General features: G+C 54.6%; 1 protein-coding gene across 1 annotated transcript; it reads left to right on the top strand.

Annotated features, from left to right (window-relative positions):
• The first annotated feature begins 7,561 nt into the window (after window positions 1-7,561).
• LOC132383976 (testis-specific protein 10-interacting protein-like) lies at window positions 7,562-21,065 on the top strand. The gene is made up of 5 exons (XM_059955210.1): window positions 7,562-8,088; window positions 12,061-12,228; window positions 13,901-14,000; window positions 18,381-18,517; window positions 20,314-21,065. Exons 1-5 carry the CDS (start codon window positions 7,577-7,579, stop codon window positions 20,453-20,455), a joined length of 1,059 nt encoding a protein of 352 aa, XP_059811193.1. The 5' UTR covers window positions 7,562-7,576; the 3' UTR covers window positions 20,456-21,065.
• Window positions 21,066-21,071: the final 6 nt, after the last annotated feature.

Raw genomic sequence — 21,071 nt, 5'->3', positions numbered from 1 at the left:
CCCTGTTTCCATCCAAGGGCTCAGTGTGGACATGGTGGAGGATTACAAGTACCTGGGGATACGAATTGACAATAAACTGGACTGGTCAAAGAACACTGAGGCTGTCTACAAGAAGGGTCAGAGCCGTCTCTATTTCCTGAGGAGACTGAGGTCCTTTAACATCTGCCGGACGATGCTGAGGATGTTCTACGAGTCTGTGGTGGCCAGTGTTATCATGTTTGCTGTTGTGTGCTGGGGCAGCAGGCTGAGGGTAGCAGACACCAACAGAATCAACAAACTCATTCATGAGGCCAGTGATGTTGTGGGGGTGGAACTGGACTCTCTGACGGTGGTGTCTGAAAAGAGGATGCTGTCCAAGTTGCATGCCATCTTGGACAATGTCTCCCATCCACTCCATAATGTACTGGTTAGGCACAGGAGTACATTCAGCCAGAGACTCATTCCACCGAGATGTAACACTGAGTGTCATAGGAAGTCATTCCTGCCTGTGGCCATCAAACTTTACAACTCCTCCCTCGGAGTGTCAGACACCCTGAGCCAATAGGCTGATCCTGGACTAATTTCCACTTGGCATTATTTACCTATTATTTTTAATTATTTATGGTTTTATATTGCTATATTTCTTCACTATTCTTGGTTGGTGTGGCTGTAACGAAACCCAATTTCCCTCGCGATCAATAATGTCTGTCTGTCTTAGCATCAGACATCGGAGCAGAATTCGGGCATTTGGCCAATTGAGTCTGCTCCATCAGGGCCGATTTAATTTCGCTCTCCACCCCACTCTCCTGCCTTCTCCCCGTCACCTTTGACACCCCTGCTAACCAAGAAGCTGTCCACCTCTGCTTCGGACGTACAGTGCTCGGAGTATCAACTGAACCCACCCCCGGGATGGGGCACGTGGCCCTACTCGTTTCTGTCCGTCTTTTCCTAGCCCGCCAGGGAGGGTCAGAAGATCCAGGTCAGTGTCTCGTCGGGAGGCCGCCGTGAGGGACCACCGAGAGACGAGCCCTGCGTCCATCGAGGGAGTGAAGAGGCAAAGAAAGAGGGGTGAGTGCATGGATGCGGGGGGGGCCACCAAACCCCACGTTATTGAGCGCCAACTGGGAACCTGTTCTTGTTAATTTTGGGGAGGGGTGAGAGGATGGGCCATGCCATTGAACACCACAGTGCAGAAACAGGCCCTTCAGCCCATCTAAACCCTGCCAAACTATTATTCTGCCTTGTTCCATTAGCTCGCACCTGGACCATAGCCCTCTGTACACCCTCCCCTCCTCTGAGCCCTGAACCACAGAACAACACCAGCTATCCTCCAATCCTCTAGCATGTCACCCATGAATTAGGATGTTTTAAATACCTCAGTGAGGGCCCCTGCAATTTCAGGATCTGAGGGAGCATGCTGTCAGGTCCTGGGAATTTCTCCCTCCTATTTTGCCCCAGGTGTTGACAGAGGGAGTGGAGCCAGTGTTGTCCCTGCCCTGGGGGGCATCTGATAGGAGAGCATTGGCTGAGATTTCCCTAGAAATAGAGCACAGAAGGCCATTCAGCCCCTTGTAACCCCTGCTAGCTCGTGTGCTTGTGAACAAAGTCACCGGGAGAGACTGAAGTTGGTGATATGGAAGTCTTTATTGAGCAAAACAGGAAGGCATCGTTGAAGACACTCTCGAAAGCAGAGGCCTCCTGACCCAATATTACATCACATTCTATAAGAACATAGGCAACAACGGGACTATATATTTCTGTATATTTCTAAAGTTACAATGTATTTGTAATCCTTCCTACCAGTTGCACATAATTTCAAAACATCCAGGTCTTCACACAAAAACATCTATTCGTGCATACGCAGACATCACAGGTTAATGGGAGCTGGTGGTATTCGTGCACACGTAGACATCTCCGATCAACTGGGTGTTTCTAAACTCAGCTCCAGGAAGGCCATTGTTCTGAGCTGCATTTTAAATTCAGTCTGCAATCCACATTCAGATCAGAAGACCGGTTGCTGTTGATGTTAACATTTGCTATATACCTTTACTCCAGAATACGCCCTAACACGGGCCACACGCGAGACTAAACGTGCCACCCAGGCCACGCTCTCTTCTCGCTGCTGCCATCAGGAAGATCTGTACAGGAGCCTTAGGTCCCACACAACTACGGTCAGCACATTACCCCCAAACCACGACCCACCCAGCCAACACACTTTTTGTCCCTCTTCCCTCCGGGAGGAGGTTCAGGAGCATGAAGATTCGTACGGCCAGATTTGGGAACAGCTTCTTTCCAACTGTGATAAGACTGCTGAACGGATCCTGACCCGGATCTGGGCCGTACCTTCCAAATATCCCGACCTGTCTCTCGGTTTCTTTTTGCACTACCTTACTCTCCCTTTTCTATTTTTCATTTATGATCTATAATTTAAATATTTATTATATTTACTACTGATTTGAACTCCAGGGAGCATGAACCGCAGAATCAAATAGCACTGTGATGATTGTACGCTCTAGTTTCAATTGTTTGGCGACAATAAAGTATTAAAGTAAATTAAAGTAACCATCAGGGTAACTTCATTCACCTCAGCATTGAACTGATTCCACAACCTGTAGACTCACTTTCAAGGACTCTCAATAACTTTTTACTTAAAGATCATTATTTTGTTTTTTATTCCTTTTTGTATTTGCACAGCTCGTCACCATTTGCACACCGGTTGTTTGTCCACCTTTGTAGTGTCTCATTGATTCTGGTGTGTTTCTTTGTACGGCTGGGAATGCCCACAAGAAAATGAATCTCAGGATAGTATATGGTGACATATATTTTTGGCAGCAAGTTCACTTTGAACTTTGAAACTAAAACCAGAAGCTTTGGGGTTGTTCAGCATGGAAGTACGCCCTTCGGCCCATCTGATTGCCCCGTGCTTGAGGTTGGCCCTTCCACTTCTAAAGTAGGGGGACCCCGGACCCCTTGGTCAATGGCAGGGTTCTATGGCATAAAATAAAGGCTGTGAACCCTTGCTCTATTCAAAATTGTCCCAACCGGAATCGTTAACTCTGCTTCTCTTTCCTGCCAGTAACCCGTGTTGCTGAGACAGACCCTTCATCAGTTCCGTAACCTGGGGTCATAGGCTGTTTCAACACCACTCTTACCTGGGCGACCTAGCCACGGTCGGTCAGGTCCTGCATTGCCTCCCAGCACCATCGGTCCACGGGTCACACCTCTAGATCCACAGCCAGCTGGGGGGCCCCCAGCTCATATCCCAGCACCATCGGTCCACAGGTTATACCTCTAGATCCATCGCCAGCTGGGGGGACCCCAGCTCATATCCCAGCACCATCGGTCCACAGGTTATACCTCTAGATCCACAGCCAGCTGGGGGGCCCTCAGCTCGTATCCTAGCACCATCGGTCCACGGGTCACACCTCTAGATCCATCGCCAGCTGGGGGGACCCCAGCTCATATCCCAGCACCATCGGTCCACAGGTTATACCTCTAGATCCACAGCCAGCTGGGGGGACCCCAGCTCGTATCCTAGCACCATCGGACCACAGGTTATACCTCTAGGTCCACAGCCAGCTGGGGGGACCCCAGCTCGTATCCTAGCACCATCGGACCACAGGTTATACCTCTAGATCCACAGCCAGCTGGGGGGCCCTCAGCTCGTATCCTATCACCATCGGTCCACAGGTTATACCTCTAGATCCATTGCCAGCTGGGGGGCCCCCAGCTCATATCCCAGCACCATCGGTCCACAGGTTATACCTCTAGATCCATCGCCAGCTGGGGGGACCCCAGCTCGTATCCTAGCACCATCGGACCACAGGTTATACCTCTAGATCCATTGCCAGCTGGGGGGCCCTCAGCTCGTATCCTAGCACCATCGGTCCACAGGTTATACCTCTAGATCCATTGCCAGCTGGGGGGCCCCCAGCTCGTATCCTAGGGCCATCGGTTCACGGGTCACACCTCTAGATCCATCGCCAGCTGGGGGGACCCCAGCTCATATCCCAGCACCATCGGTCCAGGGGTCACACCTCTAGATCCATCGCCAGCTGGGGGGCCCCCAGCTCATATCCCAGCACCATCGGTCCACGGGTCACACCTCTAGATCCATTGCCAGCTGGGGGGCCCCCAGCTCATATCCCAGCACCATCGGTCCACGGGTCACACCTCTAGATCCATCGCCAGCTGGGGGGACCCCAGCTCATATCCCAGCACCATCGGACCACAGGTTATACCTCTAGATCCATCGCCAGCTGGGGGGCCCTCAGCTCGTATCCTATCACCATCGGTCCACAGGTTATACCTCTAGATCCATTGCCAGCTGGGGGGCCCTCAGCTCGTATCCTATCACCATCGGTCCACAGGTTATACCTCTAGATCCATCGCCAGCTGGGGGGCCCTCAGCTCGTATCCCAGCACCATCGGTCCACGGGTCACACCTCTAGATCCATCGCCAGCTGGGGGGCCCTCAGCTCGTATCCTAGCACCATCGGTCCAGGGGTCACACCTCTAGATCCACAGCCAGTTGGGGGGACCCCAGCTCATATCCCAGCACCATCGGTCCACAGGTTATACCTCTAGATCCATCGCCAGCTGGGGGGACCCCAGCTCATATCCCAGCACCATCGGTCCACGGGTCACACCTTTAGATCCACAGCCAGCTGGGGGGCCCCCAGCTCGTATCCTAGCACCATCGGTCCACAGGTTATACCTCTAGATCCATTGCCAGCTGGGGGGACCCCAGCTCATATCCCAGCACCATCGGTCCACAGGTTATACCTCTAGATCCATCGCCAGCTGGGGGGACCCCAGCTCGTATCCCAGCACCATCGGTCCACTGGTCACACCTCTAGATCCATCGCCAGCTGGGGGGACCCCAGCTCGTATCCTAGGGCCATCGGTCCACGGGTCACACCTTTAGATCCACAGCCAGCCAGAGGCTCGCTCAGCAGATTCTGTGATGGTCCTGATGGCTCTTTTTATTGCAGCCCCCACCCCCCCCCCCCCCGTAAAGCCAAGGACAGAGTAGGTTCTGCACAGAGACCAAACCCCCTACACCCCCATCTCTATAGGCCCACATCCCCGGTCTCCGGCACTGGCCTACCAGGCTTTCCTAACTTCAAACACCTCCTCACTCTGGGCTTCCCAAGGAACTGCCAGTGTTACCGTGAGCCCCTGCTTTGACGTTTCTCAGAGAATGGCCATGGGGTGATGAAATCAGGGAACTTGCCCAGATCGACTTACAGACGCGGTGGCGAGCAAGCCTGCTGACGCTGGGGTTGGGCTCCAGCGCTGAGCTTTCCCGGCCTGGCGGAAAGGGGCCGACCGCCGTCCAATGGCTGAGGCGGTACTCCCTGCAGCACCCGGTCAGCCGAGTCTATTTTTATTTCAGTTTCCAAGTTGTCTGCATTTGTTAGTTCCGTTTTCATGTTTTGAGACCAAACCCACCTCATAATCTGCACAGCTTTCGGATGTGATGGGCTGTTCTCCCCACGTTTACAAGCACCACATCCCGCATCTTCGGTATCCCAGGGGCGATAATTGCCCCCCCCCCCGCCCCCAATCCCATCCTCCCATCTTCACCAATCTGTCCACTCTACACCTCAATCTTTTGAACCTCTGTCAGATCTCCCCTCAGCCTCCGGCGCTCCAGAGAAAACAACCCAAGTCTGCCCAGCCTCTCCTGATAGCACTCGCCCTCTAAACCAGGCAGAGTCCCGGTAAACCTCCTCTGCCCCCTCCCCAAAGCCTCGACATCCTCCCTGTAGTGGGCGTGACCAGAATAGGAACGCAACAGAGTCAAGGAAAGACCACACACAAAGACCGACCCCCACCTCCACCTCAACCACCAAAATCTACGTTGAGTAAAATTTACAGTGGCAAATCAATTGACAACCCGCACGCCGTTGGGATAGAGGAAGGAGACGAGAGCACCAGAAAGAAACTCAAACAGGTAGACCCGTTGGTGCTGGCCAGAAGGGCTGATTGGCCTACTCCTGCACCTACTGTCTATTGACCCTGCAAACTCCACACGAACAGCATCAGAGGTCCCGGTCGAACTGCGTCCTCCAGCCCACTGAACGTGCAGTATATAAAACTGAATTTTGTGCCGGGATATCCGCCAACCCTCTTTCCAATAAAACAATTCACACTTACAATATATTCTTGGCCGGCCGGGGGTGTAGCGGAATCGGCACTGGACTCCGAAGCAAGTGGTCCCGGGCTCGAATCCTGCCGTTGCCTTGGCACACTTGGGTCGAGCGTCAAGCCAGCAACGTGGCCTAATAAAAAACAGAGAAAAAACGCGCGAAGCGCCACAAGGCGCGGAAAGGACAAACAACAATTCATAAAATCCTCAGTATGTTTACAAAATTCAAACTGGCACCCTTGTCCAAGACGTTCTCCAGCCCTGAGACCTAAAGATGGGGGAGATTTCATAGAGGTATACAAAATTATGGGTAAATGCAAACAAGCTTTTTTCCGGGTGGGATGACAACTAGGGGTCGTGGGTTAAGGGTGAAAGGTGAAAAGTTTAAGGGGGAACGTGAGGGGCAACTTCTTCACTCAGAGGGTGGGAGCAAGCCGCCAATGCAAGTGGTCCATGCAAGCTCGATTTCAATGTTTAAGAGAGGTTGGAATAAGGGTATAGCTGGCAGGGGTATGGTCCCGGTATAGGTCGATGGGAGTAAGCAGTTTAAATCTGCATTACAATATATTGATCATATCCATCACTGGATTTAGAACATTTAGTACTCTCCAGCTCCTAGTCTAGGGGTCCATGGATAAATTCCAGGGGGTCCGGGAAATTCGATGGGGGTGGGGGGGGGGGAGGGCGTTTGTCTTTTTTTACTAACCACTAACGGAAATTTAGCATTTCCTTCAATTATGAACGTAGGCACCAAACCGCAGTAGTATTAACAGTACCTGCGATTTTGTCACTTTTGCAATTCCTTGTATTAACTTTTCTGTATTGAAGTGTTTCATTCTGAGAAGGGGTCCATAGGCTTCACCGGACTGTCAAAGGGGTCCGCGGCAGAACAGAAAGGTTAAGAACCCCTGCCCTAGACAATGAAGCAGACTGAGGTTATTCGGCCCGTCCAGTCTGTCATGACTGATCCATTATCCCTCTCAACCGCCGCCTTCTCCCGTGACCTTCCATGACCTTATTAATCAAAGTTCAAAGTAACTTTATTATCGAAGTGTGTGTATATATACACACATGGAAAATATGCAACCAGGAGATTCATTTTCTTGTGGGCATACTCAATAAATCTCTGGAACCCATCAACCCCACGCTTTAAATATACCCACTGACTTGAGTCTCCACAGCCGACTGTGGCAAGGTATTCCACAGATTCCCCCACCCTCTCCTGCGACCCAGGGACCGATTTCCAGGGAGGTTGGTTACCCGCTCCCCGAAGCAGATGGGGGGCGGTGTCCCCACCCTTGGGTGCGCCCAGAGCTCGGGGGTGCAGTAGTTGCCCCACCCCAGAGAGAATGGGGATGGTGGGGAGCTTTCCCGTGCACTAACTTGCTGCTCTGCCCTGGGACCAGGTACCGGGAGCGGAGCACCGGCCCCGACCTCCGCTCCATGTGGGACGGCTTCTCCGTGGATCGCTACGCCCCACGTGGTCGCCCCGGGCCCCCACCATCCGCCCAGGAGGGGTGCTGCCTTCACGGACCGGGCTGCCGGACGCCTCGGACGCGCCCTGGGACGGCGCCCATCCCCAGGAGCAGGGGTGAGCAGAACATCCGAAGTCGGCAGCGCTCCTCCCTTCCGGAGCAGCCCCGCAGGAGCGGCAGAAGCGGGGCCGATGCCCGCCACCCTCCCCGCCCCCGAGTGGGCGAGTCCGGCCGGGAGCCGCCTCCTAGTGACGGCGTCGCGGTCGCCAAGGTAACCGGCCGTCGGCCGCCGCCGGGGCGGCCGAAGCCCAAGAGCCCGCCCGAGCCGGCCGCCGCCTGTCGCCAACTGGCGGAGCAGCAGCACCGCAGCGCGCTGAGCCGGGCGGCGGGCGGAGACACCACCCGGCGGCTGAGGAGGGCGGCCTGCGACGGGGAGGTGAAGGCGACCAAACTGGTGGAGCAGCGGCATGAACGGATCAGGTGAGCGCGCCCCATCCGATTGGCTCAGCCTCCTGTCAATCTCATCATCCACGCCCTTTTCTTATATTTCATTGGACTATTATGCATATCAATCACCACCAGCTCGCCACTTGATTGGTTCACATCGCCGTCAATCTTACTAACACACCTTAGGTGCTGGAAAAACTCAGCAGGTCAGGCAGCATCTATGGAGAGGAGAACAGTCGAGGGTTCCGGCCGATACCCTTCGTCAGGACTCCTTTATCAAAACAGAACAATACAGAAAAATGCCAAACATACCCTGATAGCTAACACTTCCCACCAACATAGCCCTCAATCTGTGTGCCCATCTAAGAGGTTCTCAAAATATCACTACTGTTCCACCCCTGTAGAAAAAATAACTACCTCTGAGGTGAGGTGAGGCCACAGCTGGAGTATTGTGATCCGTTTTGGTCTCCAAATCCGAGGAAGGACATTCTTGCTATTGCTGGAGTGCAGCGTAGGTTCCCGAAGTTGATTCCCGGGATGGCGGGACTGTCATATGTTGACAGATTGGAGCGACTGGGCTTGTGTACACTGGAATTTAGAAGGATGAGAGGGGATCTGATTGAAACATATAAGATTATTAAGGGATTGGACATGCTAGAGGCAGGTACCATGTTCCCGATGTTAGGGGAGTCCAGAACCAGAGGCCACAGTTTAAGAATAAGGGGTAGGCCATTTAGAACAGAGATTCAGAAAAACTTTTTCACCCCAGATCTGATTGTAGAACTGTGGAATGCTCTGCCTCAGAAGGCAGTGGAGGCCAATTCTCTGGATGCATTCAAGAAAGAGTTAGATAGAGCTCTTAAAGATAGCGGAGTCAAGAGATATGGGGAGAGGGCAGGAACGGGGTACAGATTGGGGATGATCAGCCATGATCACAGTGAATGGCGGTGCTGGCTAGAAGGGCCGAATGGCCTACTCCTGCACCTATTGCCTATTGACTGTGTGTCTATTGATGCCTCTGGACTCATCTTCAGTGATGTTCCTGGAATCACTTCCAACATCAGACACCCTCCTCCAGGTGACCCAGCTGGAGGCTGATCGGACCCCAGCTTGTCTCCAGGTGGCTCGCTACACATGACTCCATGGTTCCCTTCCTTTGAGCCACAGCCATCTTGAGGCCCTCTCTGCTGCATCGGTGGTACTGTGGATGGCTCTCCTCTCCCTCTCTCCCTCGATGCCCAAATTGCTGAAGGCTCTGGCTAAGGAATGGGCTGCGAATCCCCTACAACAAACCTCCACTGGGAGACACCTCGCTCTCCATCCGGCCTGCTGGCAGCTGCTGAGCAGTCCTGCATACTTAGATAGCTTCCTTTGAAAGGCCTCTTCCTTCCAAGTGATCTTCCCATGGGGCTGTCGGCTCCAGCAGGACCACTAGCTTGGTAGACTCCGACACAAGGCCAGACATTCCCTACAGCTTAAAGTTATACCCCTCGGATTAGTCATTTCCGCACTGGGAAAAGGTCACTGGCAGTCCACTCCATTGTGTGCTGGTATTTACTGGGGGTCCCCGGGGGGGGGTGAGTCCGTATTTGCGGGGGGTCCTGGGGGCAGTGCCCGCATTTCCAGGGGGGGTCCCGGGGAGTGTGTCAGTATTTACAGGGAGTCCTGGGGAGTGTGTCGGTATTTACAGGGAGTCCCGGGGAGTGTGTCGGTATTTACAAGGAGTCCCGGGGAGTGTGTCTGTATTTACAGGGGGTCCCGGGGAGTGTGTCGGTATTTACAGGGGGTCCCGGGGAGTGTGTCTGTATTTACAGGGGGTCCCAGGGAGTGTGTCGGTATTTACAGGGGGTCCCGGGGAGTGTGTCGGTATTTACAGGAGGTCCCGGGGAGCGTGTCGGTATTTACAGGGATCCCGGGGAGTGTGTCGGTATTTACAGGGAGTCCCGGGGAGTGTGTCTGTATTTACAGGGGGTCCCGGGGAGTGTGTCTGTATTTACAGGGGGTCCCGGGGTGTGTGTCGGTATTTACAGGGGGTCCCGGGGAGTGTGTCTGTATTTACAGGGGGTCCCGGGGTGTGTGTCTGTATTTACAGGGGTACTGGGGAGTGTGTCTGTATTTACAGGGGGTCCCGGGGTGTGTGTCTGTATTTACAGGGGTACTGGGGAGTGTGTCTGTATTTACAGGGGGTCCCGGGGAGTGTGTCTGTATTTACAGGGAGTCCCGGGGAGTGTGTCTGTATTTACAGGGGGTCCCGGGGTGTGTGTCGGTATTTACAGGGAGTCCCGGGGAGTGTGTCTGTATTTACAGGGGGTCCCAGGGAGTGTGTCGGTATTTACAGGGGGTCCCGGGGAGTGTGTCGGTATTTACAGGAGGTCCCGGGGAGTGTGTCGGTATTTACAGGAGGTCCCGGGGAGTGTGTCTGTATTTACAGGGGTCCCGGGGAGTGTGTCTGTATTTACAGGGAGTCCCGGGGAGTGTGTCTGTATTTACAGGGAGTCCCGGGGAGTGTGTCGGTATTTACAGGGGGTCCCGGGGAGTGTGTCGGTATTTACAGGGGGTCCCGGGGAGTGTGTCGGTATTTACAGGGGGTCCTGGGGAGTGTGTCTGTATTTACAGGGGGTCCCGGAGAGTGTGTCTGTATTTACAGGGAGTCCCGGGGAGTGTGTCTGTATTTACAGGGGGTCCCGGGGAGTGTGTCTGTATTTACAGGGAGTCCCGGGGTGTGTGTCTGTATTTACAGGGAGTCCCGGGGAGTGTGTCTGTATTTACAGGGGGTCCCGGGGTGTGTGTCTGTATTTACAGGGAGTCCCGGGGAGTGTGTCGGTATTTACAGGGGGTCCCGGGGTGTGTGTCTGTATTTACAGGGAGTCCCGGGGAGTGTGTCTATATTTACAGGGGGTCCCAGGGAGTGTGTCTGTATTTACAGGGGGTCCCAGGGTGTGTGTCTGTATTTACAGGGAGTCCCGGGGAGTGTGTCTGTATTTACAGGGGGTCCCGGGGTGTGTGTCGGTATTTACAGGGGGTCCCGGGGTGTGTGTCTGTATTTACAGGGAGTCCCGGGGAGTGTGTCGGTATTTACAGGGGGTCCCGGGGTGTGTGTCTGTATTTACAGGGAGTCCCGGGGAGTGTGTCTATATTTACAGGGGGTCCCAGGGAGTGTGTCTGTATTTACAGGGGGTCCCAGGGTGTGTGTCTGTATTTACAGGGAGTCCCGGGGAGTGTGTCTGTATTTACAGGGGGTCCCGGGGTGTGTGTCGGTATTTACAGGGAGTCCCGGGGAGTGTGTCTGTATTTACAGGGGGTCCCGGGGTGTGTGTCTGTATTTACAGGGAGTCCCGGGGAGTGTGTCTGTATTTACAGGGGGTCCCGGGGTGTGTGTCGGTATTTACAGGGAGTCCCGGGGAGTGTGTCTGTATTTACAGGGGGTCCCGGGGTGTGTGTCTGTATTTACAGGGAGTCCCGGGGTGTGTGTCTGTATTTACAGGGAGTCCCGGGGAGTGTGTCTGTATTTACAGGGGGTCCCGGGGTGTGTGTCGGTATTTACAGGGAGTCCCGGGGAGTGTGTCTGTATTTACAGGGGGTCCCAGGGAGTGTGTCGGTATTTACAGGGGGTCCCAGGGAGTGTGTCGGTATTTACAGGGGGTCCCAGGGAGTGTGTCTGTATTTACAGGGGGTCCCAGGGAGTGTGTCGGTATTTACAGGGGGTCCCAGGGAGTGTGTCGGTATTTACAGGGGGTCCCAGGGAGTGTGTCTGTATTTACAGGGGGTCCCAGGGAGTGTGTCTGTATTTACAGGGGGTCCCGGGGTGTGTGTCGGTATTTACAGGGAGTCCCGGGGAGTGTGTCTGTATTTACAGGGGGTCCCAGGGAGTGTGTCGGTATTTACAGGGGGTCCCAGGAGCGTGTTGGATTCTCAGACTCAATCCCTGACTAACGAGGTTCGACACCCGAAACGCCTTCTCAGCACCCGTCTCTGAGACACTGTTCGGACTAACCTTTAACCCAGGAAGACCCTGATGGAGAAGGAGAGGCGGGAGCTGATGGAGACCAGCAGGATGGTGAACGACGGGCTAAAGAAGAGAAAGCTGGGCCGGCACATCGCCGCCCGTATCTGCCTGCACCAGGTGGAGCGGTACAGGAAGAGCCATGCCGGCCTCCGGCTGCAGAACCTGAGGTAGGGAGCAGCTCCCGTCTCTCGGCCGTCCAGTGGGGGACAGACTCAGGGTCCTTCCAGCAGTCTGTGCATCGGGCGGGGGTCCCAGAGTGTGATCTTAGTTACAGACCCCACCGCAGGAAGATGTGATCCGGTTAAGGATGCTTTAAAATCCCCTCACACTGCCCAGCCGTAAACACAGTCACACTTTGAATGATGCATTGATACACGCACCGGGTACTCTCCCATAAATACTGACACCCACTTCCCAGGACCCCCTGTAAATACAGACTCACTCCCCGGGACCCCCTGTAAATACAGACACACTCCCCGGGACCTCCTGTAAATACCGACACACTCCCCGGGACTCCCTGTAAATACCGACACACTCCCTGGGACTCCCTGTAAATACAGACACACTCCCTGGGACTCCCTGTAAATACCGACACACTCCCTGGGACTCCCTGTAAATACAGACACAGACCCCGGGACTCCTGTAAATACCGACACACTCCCCGGGACCCCCTGTAAATACAGACACACTCCCCGGGACCTCCTGTAAATACAGACACACTCCCCGGGACCCCCTGTAAATACCGACACACTCCCCGGGACCCCCTGTAAATACCGACACACTCCCCGGGACCCCCTGTAAATACCGACACACTCCCCGGGACCCCCTGTAAATACCGACACACTCCCCGGGACCCCCTGTAAATACCGACACACTCCCTGGGACCCCCTGTAAATACAGACACACTCCCCGGGACCCCCTGTAAATACCGACACACTCCCCGGGACCCCCTGTAAATACAGACACACTCCCCAGGACTCCCTGTAAATACAGACACACACCCCGGGACCCCCTGTAAATACCGACACACTCCCTGGGACCCCCTGTAAATACAGACACACTCCCCGGGACTCCCTGTAAATACAGACACACACCCCGGGACCCCCTGTAAATACAGACACACTCCCTGGGACCCCCTGTAAATACAGACACACTCCCCAGGACTCCCTGTAAATACAGACACACACCCCGGGACCCCCTGTAAATACCGACACACTCCCTGGGACCCCCTGTAAATACAGACACACTCCCCGGGACCCCCTGTAAATACAGACACACTCCCCGGGACCCCCTGTAAATACAGACACACTCCCCAGTACCCCTGTAAATACTGACACACTCCCTGGGACCCCTGTAAATACCGACACTCCCCGGGACCCCTGTAAATACCGACTCACTCCCCGGGACCCCCCTGTAAATACCGACACACTCCCCAGGACCCCCCCATAAATATCGCCACACTCCCCGGGACCCCCTCTAAATACAGGCACACTCCCTGGGACCCCCTGTAAATACCACCACACTCCCCGGGACCACCTGTAAATACTGACACGCTCCCCGGGACCCCCTGTAAATACCGACACGCTGCCCAGGACCCACTGTAAATACCGACACACCCCCAAGAGCCCCTGAAGACACCAGCACATTTCTAGACTCCCTGGTCCATCACACTGAATAGGCACTGTTGCCTATTTATAAGAACAGAGGGAGCTGGCTCGTCTGCATCCTCTGATCTTTGGTGAACAATTTGTCTGACCTCTTTCTCCCCCCCTTCACATGGTTCGGCTGTTCTCTCCGCCCACGAATTAACCTCTGCCCCCTTGCCCCTTGCCCACACAGGTCTCGTACCCGGGAGCAGACCGCGCAGTACCATGCCGAACTCAGAGCGATGAAGGAACGGGTGGCCAGCGCCCCATACCTCTTCGAGCAGGTCACACAGGTGAGGTGGGGGGGGCTCTGTGGACACAGGCAGCAGGGATCTTCCAGGTCCTGAGGCTGCCTGGTAAATCCCGACACACTCCATGGGACCTCCCACCTAATGTTACCGGTCGTGCCAGGTAGATGTGCAGTGAATCCATAAGAGCGTAAGAGATAGTATTAGAACGAGGCCATTCAGCCCATCCAGCCTGCGCCGCCATTCCATCATGGCTGACCCTTTCACCAGCCCCATGTTGCACAGAACCTGGCCATGTTTTAAATCATTTTAACGCAGTCTTAGTGGTGTCGTCGGCTGGTTTACCCCCATTCTCAAACCACAGGGCCTCTGTGTCATGGGGGGGGGGTGCGTTGGGAGCAGACCCACATGCAAGGCACAGACACTGAAGTACTAGGAACTGGACTGGACTAGAGCCAGGGCCGGCACAGGACACAGACTAGGAGCTGGGGCAGGAACACAGACTTGGTCTAGGACTTTGGCCAGGAAAGCGGGTCCAGGACATGGAACTGTGATCTGGGAGCCTGGGCTTGGACTCCGAGCCAGAGACTGGACAAGGACCCAGAACCAGGGTCTTGACTCGGGCTCGGACCCCGGAATTAGGCTCGGACTGGACTGGACGAGGCTTGGCTACAGGACTAGACATGGAACTCCCGCACAGGACAAGAACCCAAAGACTTGACTCGATCTTGGGGCACCTGAACACAGAGCCTTGGTCTTGAGAGAGACAGGAACATGGAGCCGGGATCCCTCCTGAGGAACAGGACTTGGAGTCAGGTCCTCTCCTAGGGAGCAGGACGTAGGGCCAGGACTCATACACAGAAAACAGAGAGACGGTTTCCAACACGAGGTGGCAGCAAATGGCCGGACCTACCTAGCGAAGAGAGACAGTTCCAAACAATGATAGACAGTTCCTTATCTAGACACAACAAAGCTCCGTAGTAGAACTTGACAGTAATACAGGCGAGGCTTCAGGAGGAAGGTGAAGGGAAGGGAACAGCCCAGCAAATTAAGCTGTTTCCGTAGCCAGCCCAAAATGAGAATCAGGTGCCTCAATTCGAGCACCCAACAGAACAAGGGAAAATTGGAAATCCCTTGTTTTCCATTGATCATCTGGTCCAATGGACCAGAATGCGGACTTCATGACCGGAGCACGACACTCTGGGCAGTGACTGATTAACCCCTCTCTAACCTAGTAGTCAATAGACGGTGGAGAGAATTTATGAGAGAGAGAGAGGAGGGTTTGAGAGAGAGAAAGGGAGAGAGAACTTGGGATAGATAGAGCTCGAGAGAGAGAACGTGAATGTGTGTGTGAGAGAGAGAGATTGAGAAAGTGGTGGAATGCGATCTCTATCAGCACAGGAGAACCCCTGCTGTCCTCGCTTTACACCTACAACCGTGCGGCTGAACACAGCTCCAAGGCCGTTTGCTGACGACTCCACTGTTGCGGGCCGAATCCAAAAGTGGTGATGAATCAGCGAGATTGAAAATCTGGCCGAGTGGTGTCTTAACAACAACCCCTCACTCAACGTCAGCGAGACCAAGGATTGTAGACTTCAGGAGAGGGAAAGCAGTCCAAGAGGTTCTCATTGGAGGATCAGAGGTGGAGAGGGTCAGCAACTTTAAATTCCTGGTTTTTACTATTTCAGAAGGCCTGTCCTGGGCCCAGCACGTGAGTGCAATTGTGAAGAAAGCTCGTCAGTGCCTCTACTTCCTCAGGAGTCTGCGGAGATTCAGCAGGACATCCAAAACTTTGACAAGCTTCTGTAGGTGTGTAGTGCAGAATATATTGACTGGCTGCGTCACGGCCTGGTATGGAAACACCAATGCCCTTTGAATGGAAAATCTTACAAAAGGTAGTGGATTCGGCCCAGTCCATCACGAGAAAAGCCCTCCCCACCATCGAGCACATCGACATGAAACACTGTCGTAGGAAAGCAACGTCCGTCATCAGAGATCCCCACCACCCAGGCCGTGCTCCCTTCTCCAGAGACCCCCACCACCCAGGCCGTGCTCCCTTCTCCAGAGACCCCCACCACCCAGGCCGTGCTCCCTTCTCCAGAGACGCCCACCACCCAGGCCGTGCTCCCTTCTCCAGAGACCCCCACCGCCCAGGCCGTGCTCCCTTCTCCAGAGACCCCTACCACCCAGGCCGTGCTCCCTTCTCCAGAGACCCCCACCGCCCAGGCCGTGCTCCCTTCTCCAGAGATCCCCACCACCCAGGCCGTGCTCTGTTCTCGCTGCTGCCGTCAGGTAGAAGGTACAGGAGCCTCAGGACTCGCACCACCAGGTTCAGGAACAGTTACGACCCCTCAACCATCAGGAAGGAGGTACAGGAGCCTCAGGACTCGCACCAGCAGGTTCAGGGACAGTTACCACCCCTCAACCATCAGGTAGAAGGTACAGGAGCCTCAGGACTCGCACCACCAGGTTCAGGAACAGTTACCACCCCTCAACCATCAGGTAGAAGGTACAGGAGCCTCAGGACTCGCACCACCAGGTTCAGGAACAGTTACTACCCCTCAACCATCAGGTAGAAGGTACAGGAGCGTCAGGACTCTCACCACCAGGTTCAGGAACAGTTACTACCCCTCAACCATCAGGTAGAAGGTACAGGAGCCTCAGGACTCACACCACCAGGTTCAGGAACAGTTACCACCCCTCAACCATCAGGTGGAAGGTACAGGAGCGTCAGGACTCTCACCACCAGGTTCAGGAACAGTTACTACCCCTCAACCATCAGGTAGAAGGTACAGGAGCCTCAAGACTCGCACCACCAGGTTCAGGAACAGTTACCACCCCTCAACCATCAGGTGGAAGGTACAGGAGCGTCAGGACTCTCACCACCAGGTTCAGGAACAGTTACCACCCCTCAACCATCAGGTAGAAGGTACAGGAGCGTCAGGACTCGCACCACCAGGTTCAGGAACAGTTACTACCCCTCAACCATCAGGTGGAAGGTACAGGAGCCTCAGGACTTGCACCACCAGGTTCAGGAACAGTTACCACCCCTCAACCATCAGGTAGAAGGTACAGGAGCCTCAGGACTCGCACCACCAGGTTCAGGAACAGTTACTACCCCTCAACCATCAGGTGGAAGGTACAGGAGCCTCAGGACTCACACCACCAGGTTCAGGAACAGTTACTACCCCTCAACCATCAGGTGGAAGGTTCAGGAGCCTCAGGACTTGCACCACCAGGTTCAGGAACAGTTACCACCCCTCAACCATCAGGTAGAAGGTACAGGAGCCTCAGGACTCGCACCACCAAGTTCAGGAACAGTTACCACCCCTCAACCATCAGGAAGGAGGTACAGGAGCCTCAGGACTCGCACCACCAGGTTCAGGAACAGTTACCACCCCTCAACCATCAGGCTCCCGAACAAAAGGGGACAACCACACTTCCCATCCAGTGAGATGTTCCCACAACCGATGATCTCACTTTATGGACTCTTTATCTCATGTTCTCGTTATTTATAGCTATTTATTTATATTTACATTCGCACAGTTTGTTGTCTTCTGCCCTCTGGCTGACCTTTCACTGATCCTTTTTACAGTTACTATTCTATAGATTTGCCGAGGATGCCCGCGGGGAAATGAATCTCGGGGTTGTATGTGGTGACCTGTATGTAGTCTGATAATAAAGGTTACTTTGAACTTTGAGAGGTCAGGGTGGGAGGCCCGAAGCCGATCACCCAAACCGCAGGCGGCATCTCAGGCATGGTGGAGCAGCGGGGTTCCGGCCAGGACTGGAACTCGGTGAGACCGAGCCTTATTCCTCCTCCCCACCTCCCGTCAAGGGCGAGGCCACTGTCTTGGTCCCAAGATTGGGCAGAGAGCAGTTCAGGGAACGGGGTCACCGGTGAGGAGATTCTCTGGACCATTGCTGGAGCGGGGAGAGTGACCGTGAGCCGGAATGAACCCTCCGACGCTCCGCCGGCCAGACAGCGTCTGCAGAGGCAGAAACAGAACGGACGGAGCAAATGATGTGATTAGGGCGGGGGGGATATTCGCCGAGCTACGAGCCTCGAGGCTTGTCTCGGGAAGAGCCCGGTAGGAGGACCTTTCCTATGGAGGGATCATACGAACTGTCTGCCCCACCTTCATGAAAATGCCCCCAGAACTGCCTCACGGTAGCGCGGTGATTCGGGCAACGCTGTTTGCAGTGCGAGCCACCAAGGTTCAGTTCCCGGAGTTTCTAAACCGTGAATGGTTTCCCTCCAACTGCTCCGCTGTTCTCCCACACTCTGAAGGTGTACAGACGGGCTATAGTAGGGTTAATGGGTTTAACGGGGCGGCGCGGGCTCGTTCGGGAAGGGCCCGTTACCCTTGTGAGATGGTGCCAAAACCGACTCTGACCATCGCGTTCCTCTCCTTTCCGCCACAGGACAACATCCGTGGGACCGTCGACCGCCTCTTCTCCAGGGTCCTGCGGAGGCTGCAGCTGGACGAAGAGCTGGTGCTCGAACTCAGAGCAGCGGGCGGGTGGGGCGACCTGGAGGGCAAGTCGGAGGCCGGCAGCTGGTGAGTGAGGCTAGGAGGAGGCACCGGACACCGGGGCAGTGAGTTCCGCTAAAGCCCAACCCCCGACCAGAGCCTGTCCTTGGCTGATTTCCCTCTCCTCTAACCCAGGGGTCACTGGGCAGCAACGGGGAGCAGGAACCCTAGCTGATTAACCTGTTGGAATTCTTTGAGGAGATTAGAAGGAGGATAGATAAAAGGGATACAGTGGATGTTGTATATTTGGACTTTCAGACAAGGTGCCACACATGAGGCTGCTTACCAAGTTAAGAGCCCTTGGTATTACAGGAAAGATACTAACATGTTTAGAGCAATGGCTGATTGGTGGAAGGCAGTGAGTGGGAATAAAAGGATCCTTGTCTGGTTGGCTGCCGGTGACTAGTGGTGTTCCACAGGGGTCGGTGTTGGGACCACTTCTTTTTATGCTGTATTTAAATGATTTAGATGATGGCTTTGTTGCCAAATTTGCAGATGATGGATTGGTGGAGGGGCAGCTAGTGTTGAGGAAACAGTTAGCCTGCAGAAGGACCGAGACAGATCAGGAGAATGGGCAAGAAAGTGGCGAATGAAATACAATGTTGGGAAATGCACGGTCGTGCACTTTGATAGTAGAAATAAATGTGTGGACTATTTTCTAAATGGGGAGAAAATCCAAAAATCTGAAATGCAAAGGGACTGGGGAGTCCTTGTGCAGAACACCCTGGAGGTTAACTTGCAGGTTCAGTCGATAGTGAGGAAGGCAAATGCCATGTTAGCATTCATTTCAAGAGGTTGAGAATACAAGAGCAAGGAGGTGATGCTGAGGCTTTAAGGTACCGGTGAGGCCTCACCTTGAGTATTGTGAACAGTTTTGGGCTCCTCATCTTCGAAAAGATGTGCTGGCATTGGAGAGGGTCCAGAGGAGCACAAGGATGGTTCCAGGAATGAAAGGGTTATCATCCGAGGAATGTTTGATGGCTCTGGGCCTGTACTCACTGAAATTCAGAAGGATGAGGGGGGAATCTCATTGAAACCTTTCGAATACCAAGAGTAGGTATGGAAAGGATGTTTCCCATGGTGGGGGAGTCTAGGACGAGAGGGCACAGCCTCAGGATAGAGGGGCGCCCTTTCAAAACAGAGATGGGGAGAAATTTCTTTAACCAAAGGACGGAGGATTTGTTGAATTTGTGACGGGGAGCAGGAACCCTGGCCGATTCCCCCTCTCTCTAACCCAGGGGTGACCGGTCAGTGACGGGGAGCTGGACCCCTGGCCGATTCCCCCTCTCTCTAACCCAGGGGTGACCGGTCAGTGACGGGGAGCTGGACCCCTGGCCGATTCCCCCTCTCTCTAACCCAGGGGTGACCGGTCAGTGATGGGGAGCAGGACCCCTGGCCGATTCCCCCTCTCTAACCCAGGGGTATCCAGTCAGTGATGGGGAACAGGAACCCTGACTGATTCCCCCTCTCTAACCCAGGGGTGACCGGTCAGTAAAAGGGAGCTGGACCCCTGGCTGATTCCCTCTCTCTCTAACCCAGGGGTGACCGGTCAGTGACGGGGAGCTGGACCCCTGGCCGATTCCCCCCCTCTCTAACCCAGCGATGTCCAGTCAGTGACGGGGAACGGGAACCCTGGCTAATTCCTTACATGGAACAGAAATGTTCCTGTGTAGTTTGCCAGCGAGTCGGTGTATGGTTGTGTGTTTCAGCCATCAGCGTGCGCTGTCGGCATATGCCTGTATGTGTTGGGTGGTGAGGTGCGGGCCTGCGGGGCGTGTTGGGGCTCTGTCCTTCCTGTCGTGTGACCGGCAGTTTCTGTACAGGGACGCCGCCGCACGCCCTCCGACCAGTGGCGACGATCGGTGCCCGTTACTCGAGCAGCCTGGCCACGAGTGCGGGTACGCGGACTGCGCTGGGATTCCGGACTCGGCTGCGCGCTGTGTGTGTGAGTGTGGGCAAGAGTGAGCGAGCGGCTGTCGCAAAAAAACCGCTTGAAATAAACCGTTCTCTTACACCTTCTGATGACACCAAATTGCAATGGACGGGGTTCCGATTATCAATAGTCCTCGCTTTCAAAATGCTTGCATCAATCAGTCTCTCCAATCGTGTTTCTCCCCACCCCTCTCCCGATGCCAAGCTCCTCTCTCCTCTCTTATCCTCCTCCTCCTACCACCTCTCCCCTGTTGCCACTGTGGGGGTATCCAGAACTAGAGGGCAGAGGTAAGGAGGAATTTTTTTTATCCAGAGAGTAAAAATCGGCGGAATGCTATGCCACTGACTGCGGTGGGGGCAAGTCCGTGGGTGGTGGGTGTATTTAAGACGGAAGTTGATCACTTCCTGATCGGTCGGGGCATCAAAGGATATGGCGAGAAAGCAGATGTACGGGGTTGAGTGGGATCCGGGATCAGCCATGATGGAATGGTGGAGCAGGCTCGATGGGCTGAATGGCCTAATTCTGCGCCCATGTCTTACGGTCCCGGCAGTGCCCGGAGGGAGCGGTTCCCGAGGTCGGAAACCTGCGGCAGTTTCCAGGAACTTCCCGGTGCCCTGTGCACGGGGCCCGCGCTGTTCCCCACTCCTC

The sequence above is a fragment of the Hypanus sabinus genome, chromosome 31 (genome assembly GCF_030144855.1).
Source record: "Hypanus sabinus isolate sHypSab1 chromosome 31, sHypSab1.hap1, whole genome shotgun sequence".
Classification (NCBI taxonomy): domain Eukaryota; kingdom Metazoa; phylum Chordata; class Chondrichthyes; order Myliobatiformes; family Dasyatidae; genus Hypanus; species Hypanus sabinus.
This window is presented reverse-complemented; position numbering and strand designations above follow the sequence as displayed.